Genomic DNA, 18,481 nt, shown 5'->3' with positions numbered 1-18,481 from the left:
ATCACACAATGAAAATAAACAAGAAATTTGTGTCTTCTACTTTTACATACTGGGTCAGTTCATTTCGTCTTCTTCTCCTTCTGTCATTTTAGGCGGTGGAGGTCCGCGGTACGACTTCTCCGTTGTGTTCATTGAATGGTTCCCAAATTTGTTCGAATACTGTGATGTTATTTCTTAAATTATATGTTATTTTTTCCAATGGAATACATTTATTCATTTCTATGTACCATTGCTGTAATCTCAGGCTATCTTCTAATTTCCAGGTTGATATAATAGGCCTTCTTAACTATCCTTTCAACCTGTGTAGCAATCTTGAAGGATGAATGGATTTGGATCCCAAGGTCTGTCTGTTTATCCACACTCATAAGTAACCAGTCATTAACCCTGTACTCAGCCTTCTTGTTCTCCAAAAATGCATCACCTCACACTTATCCAGATTGAACTCCATCAGCCACATTTTGCCCAACTCTGCATCTTGACTATATCTTGTAATCATTAACAACCTTCAGCTCCATCCACAATTTCTCCAACCTTCGTAACATCCAGAAACTTACTGATCCATTTTTCTGCTTCTTCATCTCGTCCATTTATAAAAATCACAAAGAGCAGGGGTCCCAGAACAGGTCCTTGCAGTATTCCACTAGTCACTGACCTCCAGGAAAAATACTTTCCTTCCACTACTACTCTCTGCTTTCTACTTGCAAGCCAATTTTTTATCCACACAGCCAAGGTTCCATGGATCCCATGTCTCAAGACTTTCTAAATGAGTCTCTCATGGGAGACCTCGTCAAATGCCATACTAACCATATCTACTGCCTTACCCTCATCAAGTTCTTTTGTAATCCCTTCTCAAAAAACTCGATTAGGCTCGTGAGGCATGACCTTCCCTTTACAAAGCCATGCTGACTATCCTTAAGTAGACTGTACTTCTCCAAATGCTCATAGATCCTATCTTTAAGAATCCTCTCCAATTATTTGCACACCACTGATGTAAGACTCACTGGCCTACAATTCCCAGGATTTTTAAACAACAGGACTACATTTTCCATTCTCCAATACTCTGGCACTACTCCTGCAGCCAAAGAGGACTCAGAGGTTATAACTACTGCCCCAGCTATCTCTTCCCTCACTTCCCACAGCAACCTGGGGTATATTGCATCTAGCCCTGGGGATTAAACAATCTTAATGTTTTTAAAAAGATCCAGCATTTCCTCTTCCTTAATCTTAATACCGTCCAGCACACAAGCTTGTTCCAATCTGACCTTACCCTGATCAAGGTCCTTTTCTCTTGTGAATAATGAAGCAAGGTATTCATTTAGGACCTCCCCAACCGCCTCCGCCTCCAGGTGCATGCTGCCTCCTTTATCTTTTAGTGGCCCCACTTCAATTTTTGTCATCATTGTTCTTCACATATGCATAGAACACCTTGGGTTCTCCTTAATCCTACATTCCAAGGCCTTCTCTTGCTGCCTTTGAGCTCTCTTTCTTAAGCTCCTTCCTGGGTACCATATACTTCTAATGAGCCCTTCCTGTTTCCAGGTTCCTATATCTAATGTATGCTTCATTCTTCCTCTTGACCAGCTGCCTTGCCTGTTTCGTCAACCATGGTTCCCTTTTCTTACCATCTTTTCCCTTATTCCAATGTGACAAACCCATCTTGAGGCCAGCACAAGTGGTCCCTAAACTTCCTTCCCATTAGCTCTATGCTTTCATTCTTGAACATCTGTTTCCAATTTACTCTTGCTAATTCCTGCCTCATTGCATCGTAATTATTCCTTCCCCAATTAAGCACTTCCCCATTTTGTTTGCTTTTATCCTTTTCCATAGCTCAGGGAGTTGTGGCCACTCTCACCAAAATGCTCCCCCACCGAAAGGTCTGCCATCTGATCAGTATGGCCTCTCCTCTTGTTGGCTGGCCCACATACTATATCAGGAATCCTTCTTGGACACACCTGATAAATTCAGCCCCATCTATCCCTCTTGCAGTAAGGGGGTTCCAGTCAATAATAGGGAAGTTGAAATCACCCATAACTACAACCTTGTATTTCCAGCACCATTCCAAAATCTGCCTGCTTATCTGCTCCTCAGTGTCCTGGGGGCCTAAAGTCTAAACCCAACACAATGATTGCTCCTTTCCTATTACTGACCCACCCACACTCTCAATGGACACTCCCTCTACAGCTTCCATCATTTCTATAGCCATGATACTGTCCCTGACCAGTAATGCTACTCCCCCCCCCCCCCCCACCTCCTATCCTATTCCTTTTAAAACACCTAAACCCTGGTACCTAAATCAGCCAATCCTGCCCTTCCACCAGCCAAATCTCTGTAATGGCCACAACATCGGAAACCAGAGAAGTCGATGCTAATGCCATTCAGTTGGAGGGTGCCCCATCAGAAGATGAGGTGTTATTCCTCCAATTTGTAGGTGGAGAAATAGTCTGGTAATCTGGCAGTGCATGAGACCATGGACAGACATGTCAGCCAGGATGGCAAATTGAAATGGATTTCCACTGGGAGATCCATGTTATTGCAGTGAACAGACCAGAGGTGCTACAAAAAAGTGATCTACCAGCCTGCACCCAGTTTCTCCGATGTAGAGGAGACCACAATGGGAGCACTGTATTCAGTTGATGCCCGTAAGATTCACTGCCAAGCCACCAGGTGGCAACATTCACTGATTCTCTGTTAACATTAATAAAGAGTTGTGCATTCCTACAGTTGTGTTTAAATTGCCAACTCTGCTCTTAATCAAGCTCTAAAAACTTTTCTTCAAACATTCACATCACTTTGCAGGGTTTTTAAATCCAATATTATGTTAACTTTGTGGCCCAGACAAAATTGTATTTTAAAAAATTTGTTAATGGATTTCTTTGTAAAAGTAATTGAACCTAAACTAACATCAGGTCAACAACCATTAAGTTAGATTGTATTAGTATTAAAAACATAGGATACTCACTAGGTTTAAACCTTACAACACAACTGCCTGGTTGACGCTGTCAAAAATTAGTCAAAATTTCATTGAACTGAATATTGTGAAATACAACTCGACTAAATCAAGTTGTGTGAAACCTTCGTTTCCTGCTTGGTTAAGAGCAGAGCTTCATATTCATATTCATTTGCACCCCCAAATCAATTTACTTCCACCTAAAAAACAGGACCTACTTCCAGCTAAATTCATTCCCATCACAGGCCTCTCGCATACATGCTTTCAGTAACAAGCACTGCTGGCTGTAATGCATTTTGGGATATCCTCGCAATATCACAATGCTCTACAAATGACTGTTAATTCTTTTTGAGTTTATATCAACAAACAGTATTTTTCCTGGAATCCCATCCACTCATTTCATACTCCAATTTCATCAAACCTCAACCGTCTGTATTATATTTTGTTGTATGGTCTGCATTTGAATGGATTTGTCCAGGTGCTGTGTTCCTTTTGTGATTAATGTTCCCATTTCTGCTATCTCATTCTGAAAACCTTGATTCCAGGATTTCTGTGCCATACCTCTTCCCATTACTGGGCCATTTCAACCCATTTCTGGATTCACCTGACCAAGCCCAACCGTGTGTCTTTCCACTTTAAACGTCCCCTTAATGGTTTTACTTCACTATTTGTAACTTGGGAGATGTTCCTTCACCTGTTTCTTATGCAATCCTTCAAGGAAGTTACTTTGGAATGCTTCTTAGATTATTTGAGTTTTATACCTGTGCCTGAATCATTGATAAAGGTAAAGATATATAAGCAACATTTCAGGCCTGAGCCCTTCTTCAAGGTAAAAGGCTCAGGCTTGAAATGTTTGTTATATACCTTTTACTCTCTTATGTATGCGTAAAGACCTGCTGACTTCCTCCAGCATTTCTGTGTTCTTTCTACAATCACAGCATCTGCAGACTGAGAAGATTTGTTGTCCAGTGTATCCTTTACCCAATCTGACCCCAGACCTACCCATGTGGTTGACCCTCTAAAATAATTTATCAAGCCACAGTCCAGGGATTGATGATGGACAAAAAATGCCAACATTGCCAGAGAATTAACAATCCGAGAATTTTTTTAAGGACTTTTCATTAAAAATTAGACAAGCATGCACTCTTTTAACATGGTTCAAAGACTGTCATCTTAAAACTGCTGAAGTTTTGAAATTCTGTACCACCACTTTTTTAAAATTGCCATCTGGCTAAAACTATTATTAAACTAATGTATTGGCAGATGAAGTTTATGTGCACCAATCTCTAAAAAGGCAGAACGTTTTCATGCCCAGACTGTCATCAAAATAGTAGCAGAAATGTACACTCAGGACTTGTCCTGCTCTGACATTTAGTAAGATCATGGCTGATATTCAACAGCTTCACTTTCCTGCACTAACCATATAACCATTTCCTCATATCGATTCCCTTAATATCCAAAATTATACTCTCTTCAACATCCTCGCCATCTGATATTCCACAGCTCTCCTGAGTAAAGGATTTCAAAGAAGACACAAGATGTTGGAATCTGGATGGGGGTCAAGTGGCATCTGTGGAAGTAGGGGGGAGGGGGGGGGGTTGGGGAAGGAAGTTTCAATGTTTTGGGTTGTCTTGACAAACCATTCTGATGAAGGGTTTTGACCCAGAATATTGACATTCCTTTTAGCCATCGCAAATGCTGCTCGATCTGCTAACTTCCTCAGGAGATTGTTTCTCTTTGCTGAAAATATTCAAAACTTAAGAAAGGAAGGAGAGCAGAACAAATAGGCTAGTTCACCTGTTGAAAGGGGAGAAAAAACAGCTGAGCTATTTGTTGCTAGTGGCTATTTAATAATAAAGATGCTGATTTATTCACAGACTTTCAAGGAGGCAGCATTTGGTTGAATGACTGACAACGCACTGTGCCAGTCCAACCATACTCAAGCATCATACAAAGCTTTTGGAGGAATATATGACAGAAAGAACAAGATATTTACCTGTCATTTACCCTCTGATAAAAGATGCAGAAAAAATTCATACAGATGTTTTACCAGCAATGGATGGAATGAGTTATAAGGAGAGAATGGATAGGATGGGGAATTTTTTTCCTTAGAGTATAGGAGGCTGAGGAGCGATCTTATAGAGGTTTGTAGAACCATGGGGCCAACAGATAACACAGATTGTTATAGTTTTTTTCCCAGGGTAAGAGAGGTCCAAAATTAGAGACAATAGCTTTAAGGCAAGAGAGCAACTGAAAGGACAAAGGTTTAGAAGAACTAAGGAGGCAAGTTTTTCCCATGCAGAGGGCGCAGTGTATATGGAACAAGCTGCCAGAATTAGTAGGAGGAGTATAATTACAATGTTTAAAATATATCTAGACATCTGGATCAGAAAGGATCAAAGGGATATGGGCCAAATGTTGCCAAACAGGACTATTTTCACTGGGACAAAGAAGTGGATGGCCCAGTAAATATGCAGATGACACAAAGGTTGGAGGTGTGGTGAATATTGTAGAAGCTTTACATAGATTGCAACAGAATAAGGACAGGGTGCAGAGATGGGCTGAGAAGTGGTAGATGGCATTCAATCCAGATAAGTGTGAAGTGATGCATCTTGGAAGGTCAAACGTGAAGGTGGAGAACATGATTAATGGTAGGATTTTTAACAGTATGGAGGAACAGAGGAACCTTGGGGTCCAAATTTCTTAATTTTGCCGCGAGGTTGATAGAGTAAGTTGATGCATGATCGATTATGCAAAGACTGAAATTACTGGAGCTGAAGGCTTTTATTAGCAAGAGGTATACAGCATCCCTTGTGTTGTTGGTTCACACTGACCCGAGCTTGAAATGGGGACAGAGTTGTGGCATGTCAGCCTTTATGGGGTTAAAGGGGAGGAGTCACAAGGCGGCCAGTGAAAGCAGGGTCAAACATAAAAGGTCATGTCAATTACATACATAATAGTGGCTTTACCACATAGTTAAAAAGGGTTATGGTATGCCGGCCTTCGTTAGTCAGGGGAATTAGATCAAGAGCTGTGAGGTAATGTTGCAGTTCTATAAAACTCTAATTTGACCACACTTGGAATATTGTGTTCGGCTCTGGTTTGCTCATTACAGGAAGGATGTGAAAACTTTGGAAAGAGTGTAGAGGAGATTTACCAGGATGTTGCTTGGATTTGAGATTATGAGCCAAGGTTAACAGAGCTAGGCTTTTCTATTTGGAACGAAGAAGACCACAGTAGCAAATATAGAGGACAGGGCAGGAAAGTTTGGAAAAGACGTCAGAGAGTAATGGATGTCTGGAATGCATTGCTATGTATAATAGGCTGGTACAGTAGGGACTCTTAAGACAAGAAAAACAGAGGGTTATGGATGTGAAGTAGGTAAGGTTTAGATTGTTGAGTAGGTTTATAGGTTTGCCCAACATTGTGGGCCAAAGGGCCGGTACTGTGCTGTAGCAGAGGGTGGCACCATGGTGTGTGGGAAGGGAGGATGGAGCATTAAATGATGGAGAATGGGGATTTGATGCCATCATTAACAATGACTATGACAACAACTGCTAAAATGGCAGGAACACCAAGTACCTACTTGAATGAAGGTGTGAGGTGAAGTTCGAAGATTAGTTTATATGGAATACTGAGTTCAATATAAGGAGATCTGGATCAGAATGACTGGGAAAACTATGCTTGTGATGGTAATTTTGCAGTTATCAATTGATATTTAATATTCTGACTAAAATAGCCAGATAGAAAGTATGTTGTATGACACAAGTGTAAGAAATGCTATCCTGCGTCCTCCTGCTTGGTCAAATCTCTTTATGAGATGAACCAATATTTGATATTGTCTACTTTCAGAAAGCAAGGTCACAGTTAAACATTTACTGGCTACATTGATTTAATTAAAAAATGTATAAAATTCTTCACAAATTTATCATCAACTATGCATTTTAATGATTATGACACCATTCTGGGAATGTGATTATCAGCCTTGGTGATTCATGGCCAACTGCTTCTTTCAAAGCCCACAGAAAACATCTACATTTTTATTTTTGGCCTTTGCTGTGGGATTCAGGCCAAATGAAAGTCTAGATAAGAAGCAAGAATTTGGGAATTGGGTCGATCGGATAGATATGTATCATCATTACAAGAAAATATCCCATTTTTCTTTTTTTTTGCCTTTTAATATTACCAAATTTTTCTATTTTCTCTTGTGAATGCCATTCATTTTTATTGCCATCTTGTTCAGTTGGAAAGTCTTCTTGAAAATTTCCATCTGTATTCTCATGAAACAACTGACACGAAGCAACAGTGATGGCATAGAATTATCTATTTGTGTCGAGACCTGAGAATGTTAGTCATATGGTTTCAGTTCGCCCTTTTGCTCTTTGACATAATGATTAATATTTAACTCAGCTTCAAAGTGACCACTGACAATCAAAAGCAGACACCTGCCTGCGCATAATTAAATATTTTCTAACCATGAAAGACTGGCTTCTTAGATCTGCAAAAGATAGTTTTAAAGTTTAACTTCTTGAATTTATTTCTCTTAGCACGTCAAGGCACTGTTTTCAAGAAAAACCACTGCTGACAATGTTCCTGCACTCTGTCAATCTCTTTGAAGCCACCATAAATCTATGGGATATTTCAATGTGCACATTTACAACTGCTCTGAGCGTTTTTTATTGAAGATAACTTGACTTTTCATTCTTTCAGATAGTAGAGTGAATGGATGATAATAATGAGGAACTGGATTTTGGTTTCAGAAAGCCTGTCCTTTTTTTAATTGGACAATCTTTGAGAAAATTTGGTGAATTTATGCAAGGTTGTTGAGCTAAATTGTGGACAGGGTTTCCATGAGGAAACGTGGGAGTGTAGACTTCTGGTCAACGGATGATCCAGTCCATTAAAAATCCACATGAAATTTTGTTTATCCTTCTTAAATTAAAAAAAAAATACAAATGGCAAAACACAAAACTCTGAATATGTAACATTAAAGCAGTCAACATTCAAAATTTCCTGAGGATGAAATACATTTTGACCTGATTACAGATGTAATAACAGTAGTGTACATTCAGTTTTTCAATTTCTAGAGGCAATTCAGATTTTAGTGTAATGTTGTTTGCTTCTTGAATGTAAAAAGAGCCTCATAATTTTACACTTGGTTTCAATGCTCATGTAAGTACTTGATTTCACATGTTTGGTTCACTATGCTGGGCACTTTAAAGATGAGAGTTTTCTGGATCTGAAGGTCAGCGTTTGCTTTATTATCACTTTGGGATGAATGAAGATAACATTTTAATGTCCTGAAAGACAAGGCTGCAGCTTAATTTAATCATAATTAATTCAATGTGCCTCTAATAAACTATTCAACATACATTCACATGACGTTATTTTAGATATTTTTCAAAATCATTCCTTTTTTTTGAAGTCACATCAACCACTTTAAACTTGTAATATGTTTGTTTAATGTGTTTCTCCACCATTCTTCTTTTAATACCCGCAGATAAACTCTTCCTTTTATTTAATAACTTATTTGAATATGTAACAATTCACCAACTTAACTGTGGTCTTCAGAAAATGCAACAGAATTTCCAGAAGCAATTGCTCTCAAATTCCTGTGCAATGGTGTCCTTGATGCTTTGCCCTGGCAGTTTCTTTTTTCCTTTATGACTTCACAACTTTAGACAAGGAACTGGCCTTGGTCCCAACATTTTGTTCCAGAAGCCAGGCTGATAATTCCACAGCGCTCTGCTACATATTTACTTTGCCTTGCAACTGAATAGGAGCAGTTTTTAAAATAAGAATGTCATTTTAACCTAGCTGTTGACAAAATCCAGCTGCATATTCACAAGTAAATCATGAAAATCTGTAGACACTGTGGTTGCAGTAAAAACACAAAATGCTGGAGAAACTCAGCAGATCAAACCATGTCCTTTATGTAGCGAAGGTAAAGATACATAACTGACATTTTGGGCTTGAGCCCTTCATCAAGGTGATTCTCAGACCTTGACCAGTATCAGTTATGTATCTTTACCTTCGCTACATAAAGGACACGGTTTGACCTGCTGAGTTTCTCCAGCATTTTGTGTTTTTACTGCATATTCACAAGTTTGATGTTTGGAAAACTGCAAAATTATTCTGCGCATGTATGACATTTATTAGTTATTTTACTTTTTAAAAATAGAATAGGACTAGTTGTATTTGTTTACATTTAATTTATAAAAGCCACAAATTTTAAAGAGCAGTAATTTCATCTTTATTAGTTTTGTTTTGGCAATAATGCATTGCGACACCACTAGGTAAACACATACTGGGATGTCCCTTTAGCTACTTCAAAACAATGCAAAGATTGACCAGAAGTATTATATCCTCTTGTATAACCTTCCACTTATATTACTAATGTTCCCACATACAAAGGGAAATCTGAAACTGTGAATTAGACTTTAAATTTATTTTATTAAGAATACTATACTGTTCTCAGTATAGCAAAGATTATTCACTAATAATCCTGAGGGATTGGATTGAAATTGTATTGGCTATTGGATTTGATTTACTGCTTGTTTTGATGGTTATTTGAGGAATACAATTGTGGGTGAATAAAGCAACCTGCATCGCATAGCCTAGTAGCCATAGCCTACTGATGTATCAATGACATTACATTTTGATTTGGCCTTTAGGAAAAATCTAGGTAACAAAGAGATCCAAAAGATATAATCAGAACTATTGTATTTCAGAGACTGGAATTCAGAGAAATTCCTTTTCCTGACATTTAGAACAAGCCTTGTACTTCCACCCTCTATGGAAAGCTCTACCTCTCTGCGGTAGAGTGGTTTCACTGTCTGCTAGTCAGAGTCAAGGCCTTGAGAACAGCAGGATAAACCAGATGCTTGAATTGCTATACTTCTGCGTTGCCAAACCAATAGGAATTTGGACTTGATCCCATAACAAGTTCTGCTTTGCAGGTTTAAAAGCTCTGTCTGGGAACTGTTGGTGCTAACAATTTGTTTATTTAATCTCAGTTTGCACTGTATGCAAACAGAGAAATCCAGGCACAAGGGGTTTAATAACTGGCCTTTCATTGTCTCTAATTTATTTAACCCATTGCATGCCAAAATATTTTTGGCATTGTTGTCAAATTGTTCTGTATCACTTCCACATAATTATAAGTTAAGATGCCTGGATTTTCAGTTTCACTGTGGAATTGAGAGTTATGACAGAGGCAGCTGTGGGTACAGCAACAGGCAGAGAGGTGGTGATTATTGGGAGATCAAGGAGCATCTATGGTGGCACAGAGCATAATGACCAGGAAGAACATGTCCAGAGCCAGGATGGATACTGTGACCTTGGAGGATGTCTTTGCCAAAGTGACCATTTGTGCCAGATTCCCATCTGTCTGCCAACAACTGAATGGATCCTGGTATGGCAGGAATCATTGGGAATAAATCTAAATTGCATGCTAAGATGCTAGAAACCTAGCTGGACCACTGCCACAATTTTGTTGTCGCCATGTGGCTTTCTGTGAAGGTTTACATCCAAAATGGCTCTGGAACATGCTGACTTTTCACGAAGCCTGCGCAGCATGCAAAACTAAGCTTTTCCCTTGTATCTTGGTTCATATTTATCTGGTGCAGTTACTGTGGTAGCTACAGCCTACTGGTATGTCAATAACTTTACATTTTGATCTGGTCTTTTAGGACAATCTAAATTATAAAGAGATTCAACAGGTAAAATCAAAATTATTGTATTTCAGTGACAATATTCAAAGAAATTCCTTTTCCTGACATTTAAAACAATAAATCCACAAACAATAAATCTAAATCTAACCGGCACTGCATGTGATCACACTGTTGTAGCCTGGAAGGTGTTCAAGATTGCAATCCCCACATGAAAGCCAAAGCATGTTGGTATAGTCCAGTAGTTCCTCTGAAAAGCAGTACAGGTCCAATAATTAGGACTTATTGAAGATGGGATTACAGTTAGAGCAAAGGAAAGAGAGGCCAGGACTTCTCTCCCTAGTTGAATGCTTCAACACTTGAAGTGGGAAGGCAGTGCAGGTTGAAGATTAAAGAGTCAGCTAGACTCCCAGGATAAGGCATCTTCTCCAACTCAACCATGACTTCAAAATTCAGCAAGTGCAAACTTTTGTACTTCATGAAACACAAGCACAGTCTCTTGAACCCACCGACATTTTGGATGGTCACAGCCCTCACAAATCCATATATCCGATGGCTCCTTCTGTGATAAATGTTTCCTCCTCCTTGAATAGGAAAATCAAATGGCATCATGGTCAGCAGAGCGCTTAGCGCAACGTTATTGCAGCATCAGAGACCTGGTTCAAATCGGGTGCTGTCTGAATGGAGTTTGTATGTTTTCCCGTGTCTGCGTAGGTTTCCCCTTGGTGCTACTGTTTCCTCCCACCATCCAAAATGTACGGGGTTGGAGGTTAATCTGGGTGTCATTGGGCGGCATGGGTTTATATGGCCAAAATCAGCTCCTACCGTCCTGAGAATAAAATTGAAAATGTAAGAATCAACGATCTTTCCAACATGATGAACCATGAAACGTGGCTCTGATCATCTGCCACTGGCCGAAATGCCGAGGAGTCTGCGAATCAGAATGACAAGGGAGGGCATCTGACTGGAGTTGAGCTCGCACAAAGTCAGCGACTCCCAAAAGCTAATCCCCCAAAGGCACTGTCCTTTGGGAAGGTTGAGACATGTGCAGAGCACCCTGAATACTTGTTTGGGGGAGGGAGTGGTGAGTAGAGATAATGGATATGATCCCTTAGAACAAAGAAATTGCGGGCGCTGTAACAACCCAGAAAGTACTTGAACTGCCCAGTAGGTTGGGTGGCATCACAGGAACAGAAGCAGAGGGGAAATTTACTCTAAATTGGGAATGTGAGAAAAGCTGCCCTCTGCGGCCTTGTCTCATTGCCTTGGGAACAGCTGCCCTCTCTCCCATGCCCATCCTCCAACTTTTGTTTCATTCATTCAAGAGATGTGGGCTTTGCAGGCAAATCAAAAATTTTGGTTGCACATCCCTAATTGCCCTTGCAATAACTCACAAAATATTGAAGGAACTCAGTGCATCAGGTAGCATCCACGGAAGGCAATAGATAGTCAATGTTTTGGGCCAACAACTTGCTTAAAATAATAGAACAATGGTATGAAGGAGCATTGTGTGAGGACACGTGCCATGCTCTTTACACATTCCACATGTCATGCAGTTAGCGCAATGCTATTACAGCGCCAGCAACCCGAGTTTGAATCCAGCACTCTCTATCAAGAGTTTGTACGCTCTCCTCATGTCTACGTGGTTTCCTCTGGGCACTCCAGTTTCCTCCCACCTTTCAGAAACACACAGAGGGGATGGATGGTTACTTGGGTGTATTTGGGCAGCATGTGCTCGTGGGCCAGAAGGGCCTGTAACCGTGCTGTATGCATGCTGCTATATGTCTCAACACCACCATAAGAACCCTGTTAAATTCAACTCCATCACAGTTCACCCTAAGATGCCACGTTTCCCCCAATCCATTCCTCTTCCCATCACGTGGTCCTAAAGGCAGCAGTGAGTGAAAGAATTTCCCAGCCAGCAACTGCTGTGTAATCTTATCACACCTCTCAATCGGACCTCGAAACCATTCCATCTGCTAAATAATCACTGTTGTTGGTTAATTACAAATGATAATCCTTCTGACAAAATCTAAAATCAGCTCCATTCACAAGCAAAACAAATAATTCCTTGAATTGTTTCAAAACCACATGTTACATGTCAGCAAGTCAATGCACGAGAAGCAATCAGAAGAATTCAAATTGGTGGAGAGCTACTTGCCAGGGGAGGTGGTGGAGGCTGAAACATTAGAGGCATTTAAGAAATAGAGGGTTACGAAGTAGGAAAGATTTAGTATTTTTCTGGTAGGAATATCGAGGGACTGAAGGGTCTGAACAGTGCTGAAATGTTCTATGGTTCAGACCCTCTGAAAGGCAATGTTATTTACATATGTTAGTTTCAAAAACTAAGTCAACAACATGGCTTATTCATGAAAGATGACATCATTCTGAGAGAAAACCATGGAATTACCTCTGGGAGATGATTGTTAGAAATGTTTTCAAGGTTCTGACTCTGCCTGGTCATCATTTCTCCCATGGGATGGGGAGATAAGTCAGCTCAGTTTCCAGAATGTTGTTTCCTCAGCTGGATGAGAAGCCATAACTCCTGCTGATACACTCTTAATACGAATACGAAATAGTCATCGTTGGATTTACAGCCTTCATCAGGAAAGTTGTTCTGTCTTTCTCAGATCATGATTTAAGGAGGTGGATTTATGCTGTTCAAGCTTTCCCTGGAAATGGGATCAATGCAGCTTCACTTTGGGCAAGAAACCAGAGTCACTGCTTTCTTAAGTATCTGTGATAAAAATACATGCTCCTGGTGTTCTTGTTAAAATTTATGAATATTAGAAGGAGAAGTTTGTCAGACCTGCGCTTTCATGGTTTAGTGGCAAATTTAGAACCCACTTTATCTACTGTTATTCAACATGATCTTGTGGTAAACCACTGTCTGTATATTCATCTGTCAGGGCACACACATTGGCTAACTGTACCTGTGGCTCCACCCACATACTCCTGAATAAAGGTGACTGTTCCCTTGTTCAGAACAGTTGACCAGCATGGACCTGCCTCCATTCTATTGTGAATAAAAGCTGGTCAGTTTTGCATAACTTCCAGTCTTTTGGAGTTATTGATGGAGCATCAATTTTATTCACAATAAATTTTGACCATGGAGCAGATCCTGAAGCTGGAGAAGCTGGAAATTGACCCTCAATCGCCTGAGGCCTCCACCAACTTCGAACTATGGCTGCGCTGCTTTGAAGCGTTCCTACAGGCATCTTCGGGCATCATTAGAGAACAACAAACCACAGTTACTGCACTCCTAGGTCGGCTCCCTGGTGTTCTTGATGATCAGGGATGACACATCATATCCGGAGGCAATGGACATCTTGAAAGGCCAGTACCTGAGGAAGGTACTTGAGGTCTACGCAAGACATCTCCTGGTGACCTGAAAATAGGGACCTGGGAAATCAAGCGCCGAGTACCTCAGAGCCCAGCCAACCTTTGGACGGGCCTACGAATGCAAGGCTGTGGCAGCCACGGAGAACGTGATTAGAGATGCCTATGTTGTAGGTCCAATTGCATCCATCGGAGACTGTTAGAGCAACTAGAGCTCAATTTACGGAGGACGATTGAATTGGCAGGCACACTGTAGGTGGCTCTTCAGAATATGGCAGAGTATGGAGGCCTACTCGGCCGACAATGCGGCAGCCTCATGATAGCTCCAGGCGCTGCTAATTTTGGACGTGCCACCACCGTCACATCCTGCCAGCAATCTGGCCATGGCAGCCGTACTTCGCGAGTGCCAAACATCACCATTGCCAAGTCCCGTCAGTGACCCAACCATGGCCGCTGTACTCCATGAGCTCCTGAAGTGGTACTTCTGTGGCCTGGGCAAGCACCTGAGGAAATACTGTGCAGCAAAAGATATGGTTTGTTCCAGCTGTGGGAAGAAGGGGCACTATGCAAAGGTATGTATATCCAAACCTCCTCTACCCATAAGTGCCGCATGCGGGACATGGAGGCTGCCGTCTTGGATGCCACTATCCCCAGGAATAAGCAGCACCACGTTTGAGTCATGGGCGTTGCCATCTTTAAGACCCACTAGCATCACGTGCGAGTTGTGGGGTCACCATCTTGGATGCCGCCATCTTCCAACCGAAAACACAAACGCTCCACTGCATTGACAAGCAGCAATCCAACACTGGTCTCCATCACGCTGGACCAAGGTAGTCCTTATCAACTCGTCAGATCAATAATGGACATTCAGGTAAATGACCATGTGACAAGTTGTCTGTTCAACAGTGGGAACACGGAGAACTTCTTCCACCCCGACACAGTGCAGAGCTATTCCCTCATGGTAAGGTCAATAAGCCAAAAGATCTCTTTAGCCTCAAAGTCCTATACGGCTGATGTCCGCGGCGACCCTGACCATGTGGGATACAGACTCTTAGTGACTTCGCAGCTATGTGCCGCTGCGCTACTGGGAATGGACTTTCAATGTCACCTTAAAAGCATGATGATGGAGTACGACAGGCCCCATTCCCCCCCTCACTGTTTGTAACCAGCAGTTTTTTGCACTCTACCGGCAACTACCCCTCAGCCTTGCATGGTAAAGATGAGATAGCGTTTCTCCAAGATCATGGAGCATATTTACATAAATATAAGTTAAAATATTAAGACATACACAATAAAACTCCATGGTACATTATCTGCATATGATCTGGGAATTCAGGAGCCTGATGGCTTGGGGGAAAATATAACTGTTGCCCAATCTGAATATAAGGGTCCAAGTGCTACAGTGCTTCCTACCAGATGGCAGAAAGTTTACATGAGGGGGTTGTGTCATGTCATGTTTATTGCTTTCGGTGTGCATCATGTTAGGAAGAGATCCCCCAATTATCTTTTCCACTGACTTCACTATCCTGGCCAGTCTCCCCTCATCCTCACACTATTCTAATATCTCTCTCTCTCTCCCCCCCCCCGCACCAACACATCTCTCCCACACTCTCTTTCTCTCTCAGATCAGAATCAGTTGTTTGAGAGTTAAACAAGGGAAGATGAGCCCATATTTAGACAGCAAGTTATGCTTCCTATTGTTTTCATAACCCACTGAGGGCTGGAAAGCAATGTGACTCCTCCATGTATTTTATGTAAATAAACCAACTACTGTTCTCAACTTTATGCCTTGCCTACTGTAAAGTGAGAAATGAATCACAGTGGAAATTTCTATTATTCAGTTATTGTGTTAACAATAATCATACAATGTTTTGAAATGAGTGAGGATTAACTTGATAAGTTAAATCTGAGCTGTGGACTAAAATATTCCATGCCAAACAATATATACATTAGGGATACCATACACTGAAGGAAAGCGGAGGGAAATTTGCAGAGTTCATATTTCTGTGCCGAAGGATTTATGGAGGACTAGGCAAGTACAAGATTGAAAAAGCATGCAAGTGCCAACAGAAACTATAAACTGGTTAAAACACAGGACTATGGATTCAGGCAAAAGGATGAAAATTGTATAAGGGAATAAACTTGAGGAGTATCTCCCAGTAACTGGGAAAGAAAAGCTAATTAGCAGCAAACACTCCTTTTATCTACATGATTAAGCAGTATGTGATTGTGACTGTAAGGCAACTATTTTCAAATGCTTACAAGGACAGAGGAACCAGCATTGGATGTACAAAAATCTTTGATGTTGAAAGGCAACCTCATAAGGTGGTTAATGAAGCTTTGGAGATTGAGGCAAAATTACTTGGAAGTCATGGTGGTAAAGCCTCCACAAGCCTGTTGTGCGCATTTCTTTCTCTATTATGGTGTGCAATATTTCGTATAAAATGTATTTAGTATGTGTACTGGTGTGAAGGGTCATTTATTGTTGTGTATGTTCACATTTTAGTTCTAGTTTAAACCATAATGAACAATAAATCAATGGTGTAGAAATTGGAACAGGTAAGAAGTAATAGATGGATGCAAAATGCAGCACAAGTACCTGAGAATACTCCTACTTGTTACCTCTTATCTGTTAGCCTGTTCTCATTCCCCTTCCTCCCTCCTATCTTTTCATTCACTCCCTCCTATCTTTTCATTCACATGCCTACGTGCTTTTCCAGATTCCTGATGAAGGGCTCAGGCCCAAAATGTTGGCTACCTTTTACTTTCTATGGATGCTACGTGACCTGTAGCACACTTGTGTATTGCACTCAGCCCCAGCATCTGCACATTTCCTTGTTGAACGCTACTTGGAAAGGGTCGCCTTATGTTCCAGTCTGGAAAATAAAAGCTGATTGTGAGATGCACAGCTCTGGGGAAAAGCCTGCAAGTCTGAATTTCAAAGCCAATGTGTCTGAAAACAAATTGAATGGTATTTGTGCATGATGGAGGGAACTCAATGAGTCAGGCAGCATCCACAGAAGGCAACAGATAGTCAATATTTTGGTCCTAGTACCCTTCATCAGGAATAAACAGTATTTGTTGAAGGTTGATTTAATGAATGAGATTTTTTGATGCAACTTTTTTGTCAGCAAAACAGTAATTGATTTTTAGGAGCTTCCGACATCCCCTTGTGAAATAGCCCTCAAAAAATGCTCAATACCTTGCCATTAGCCTGAATAATATCAGTAGTGAATAACCAAAGACTTCAGCCTCTGATCTATAATTTTAGAAAGGAAGGTATTTGCAAGGAATCCACCCAGAACAATACTTCATTCCTTCTTCATACTTATGAAGCATTTGGTAGGTCCTTCCTGTTTTCCTTCCAGCCACTTTGTGGCATTCTGTCCATGAACTCTATCCTATTAACTGCAGCTACTCATGGCTTCATAAAAGAGTACTGTAGGAATGAACTAAAGATGCACTTCCTACACGTTTGATATGTTGGAATAACTCAACAAGTTACTGAGAGATCCTGGAAGACAACTTGTTATCATCATAATTACTAACTGTAACCCCATCAGTTAATTGTAGGAAGGCAAAGGAAGCAGGTTGGAAAAGGGAATCAAGTGGTCAATCACTGGTGAAAAAATTGTTATGCTGCAGTTCCAATGGGGAATATTTCTCTAATCAATTCCAGATGTTGCTATCACTTTTAATGATTAACTTCAAGGATAAATGAAATATGAGGACAAATTTCTAACAAGTTTGACGGAACAAATTGGGCCCCTACAAAAATGGAGAATAAAGGAACAAACTGTAAAGTGAAGTGCATACCTTCCCAATGCTGTCATTAGCTGTCAGAGGGCCTCTCGCAAGTGTTTGTTTAGACTGCTTTCCAAACAATGTAGAGATGATATCTACTTCATTAAAGCATTTTTCCACCAAACAATCCAACTGCGCTTTTAGCTCTGTATTGCTGCTATGAGAATATCTAGGAGATTTCTTGTGGCTGACACCTGGGTTATTTAAAAATGTATCATTTCTACTTTTTGTTTAATGGATTAATCTTTATTATGAAAATCTTTCAGTGCATGTGTACATTTGTGGTAGTGGATATATCACTGCTCTAGCTATCCAGATGCCTAGACTAATAGTTCAAAGAATGCAAGTTCAAATTTTCCCCATGGAAGTGTGAGAAATTGAATTTAGTATATAAAAATACTGGAATAACAATTTGCTCCTAGTAAAAAGTACAGTAAAACTGTTCAATTGTTGGAAAAACACAACTGATTTACTGATGTCCTTTAGGGGATAAAAAGGCATCTCAATTTAGATAACTTGGGTACAAACCAGTGTGGGTTTGTAGCCTTTTGTAGTGTCACAAATTTGGGGAAGGTGCTTCTTCAACTTTGCAGGCAGCAGTCATGGGCAATGGAGGAGAGCAATGCCAGTATCAAGCATATCTTGAAGAAAACAATTCAGCAATTTGGTGGATGCTTGACCAGACAGAAAATCCCCCAAAAGCAATGGTCAACTATAACTG

General features: G+C 40.6%; 1 protein-coding gene across 11 annotated transcripts in view; it reads right to left on the bottom strand.

Moving 5' to 3' along the window:
* Positions 1-18,481, bottom strand: part of dennd2b (DENN domain containing 2B) — a 354,119-nt gene that overhangs the window by 28,264 nt on the left and 307,374 nt on the right. The window contains exons 15-16 of one of the 11 annotated variants that reach the window (XR_011345509.1): positions 10,769-10,867; positions 8,507-8,719 (exon numbers count right to left, since the gene is read on the bottom strand). The exons of 6 other annotated variants lie outside the window; for them this stretch is intronic. Coding sequence is in view for 4 of the 5 variants with exons in the window: in XM_069900501.1 (XP_069756602.1) it covers positions 11,266-11,446 (181 nt within the window). In the remaining variant the exon portion in view is untranslated. 4 more of the 11 variants (XM_069900519.1, XM_069900512.1, XM_069900510.1 and 1 more) reach the window with 4 other exon arrangements.

This window comes from Narcine bancroftii, chromosome 1 (assembly GCF_036971445.1).
Source record: "Narcine bancroftii isolate sNarBan1 chromosome 1, sNarBan1.hap1, whole genome shotgun sequence".
In the NCBI taxonomy this organism is placed as follows: domain Eukaryota; kingdom Metazoa; phylum Chordata; class Chondrichthyes; order Torpediniformes; family Narcinidae; genus Narcine; species Narcine bancroftii.
The sequence above is the reverse complement of the archived record's forward strand: the minus strand, read 5'-3'. Positions and strand labels throughout refer to the sequence as shown.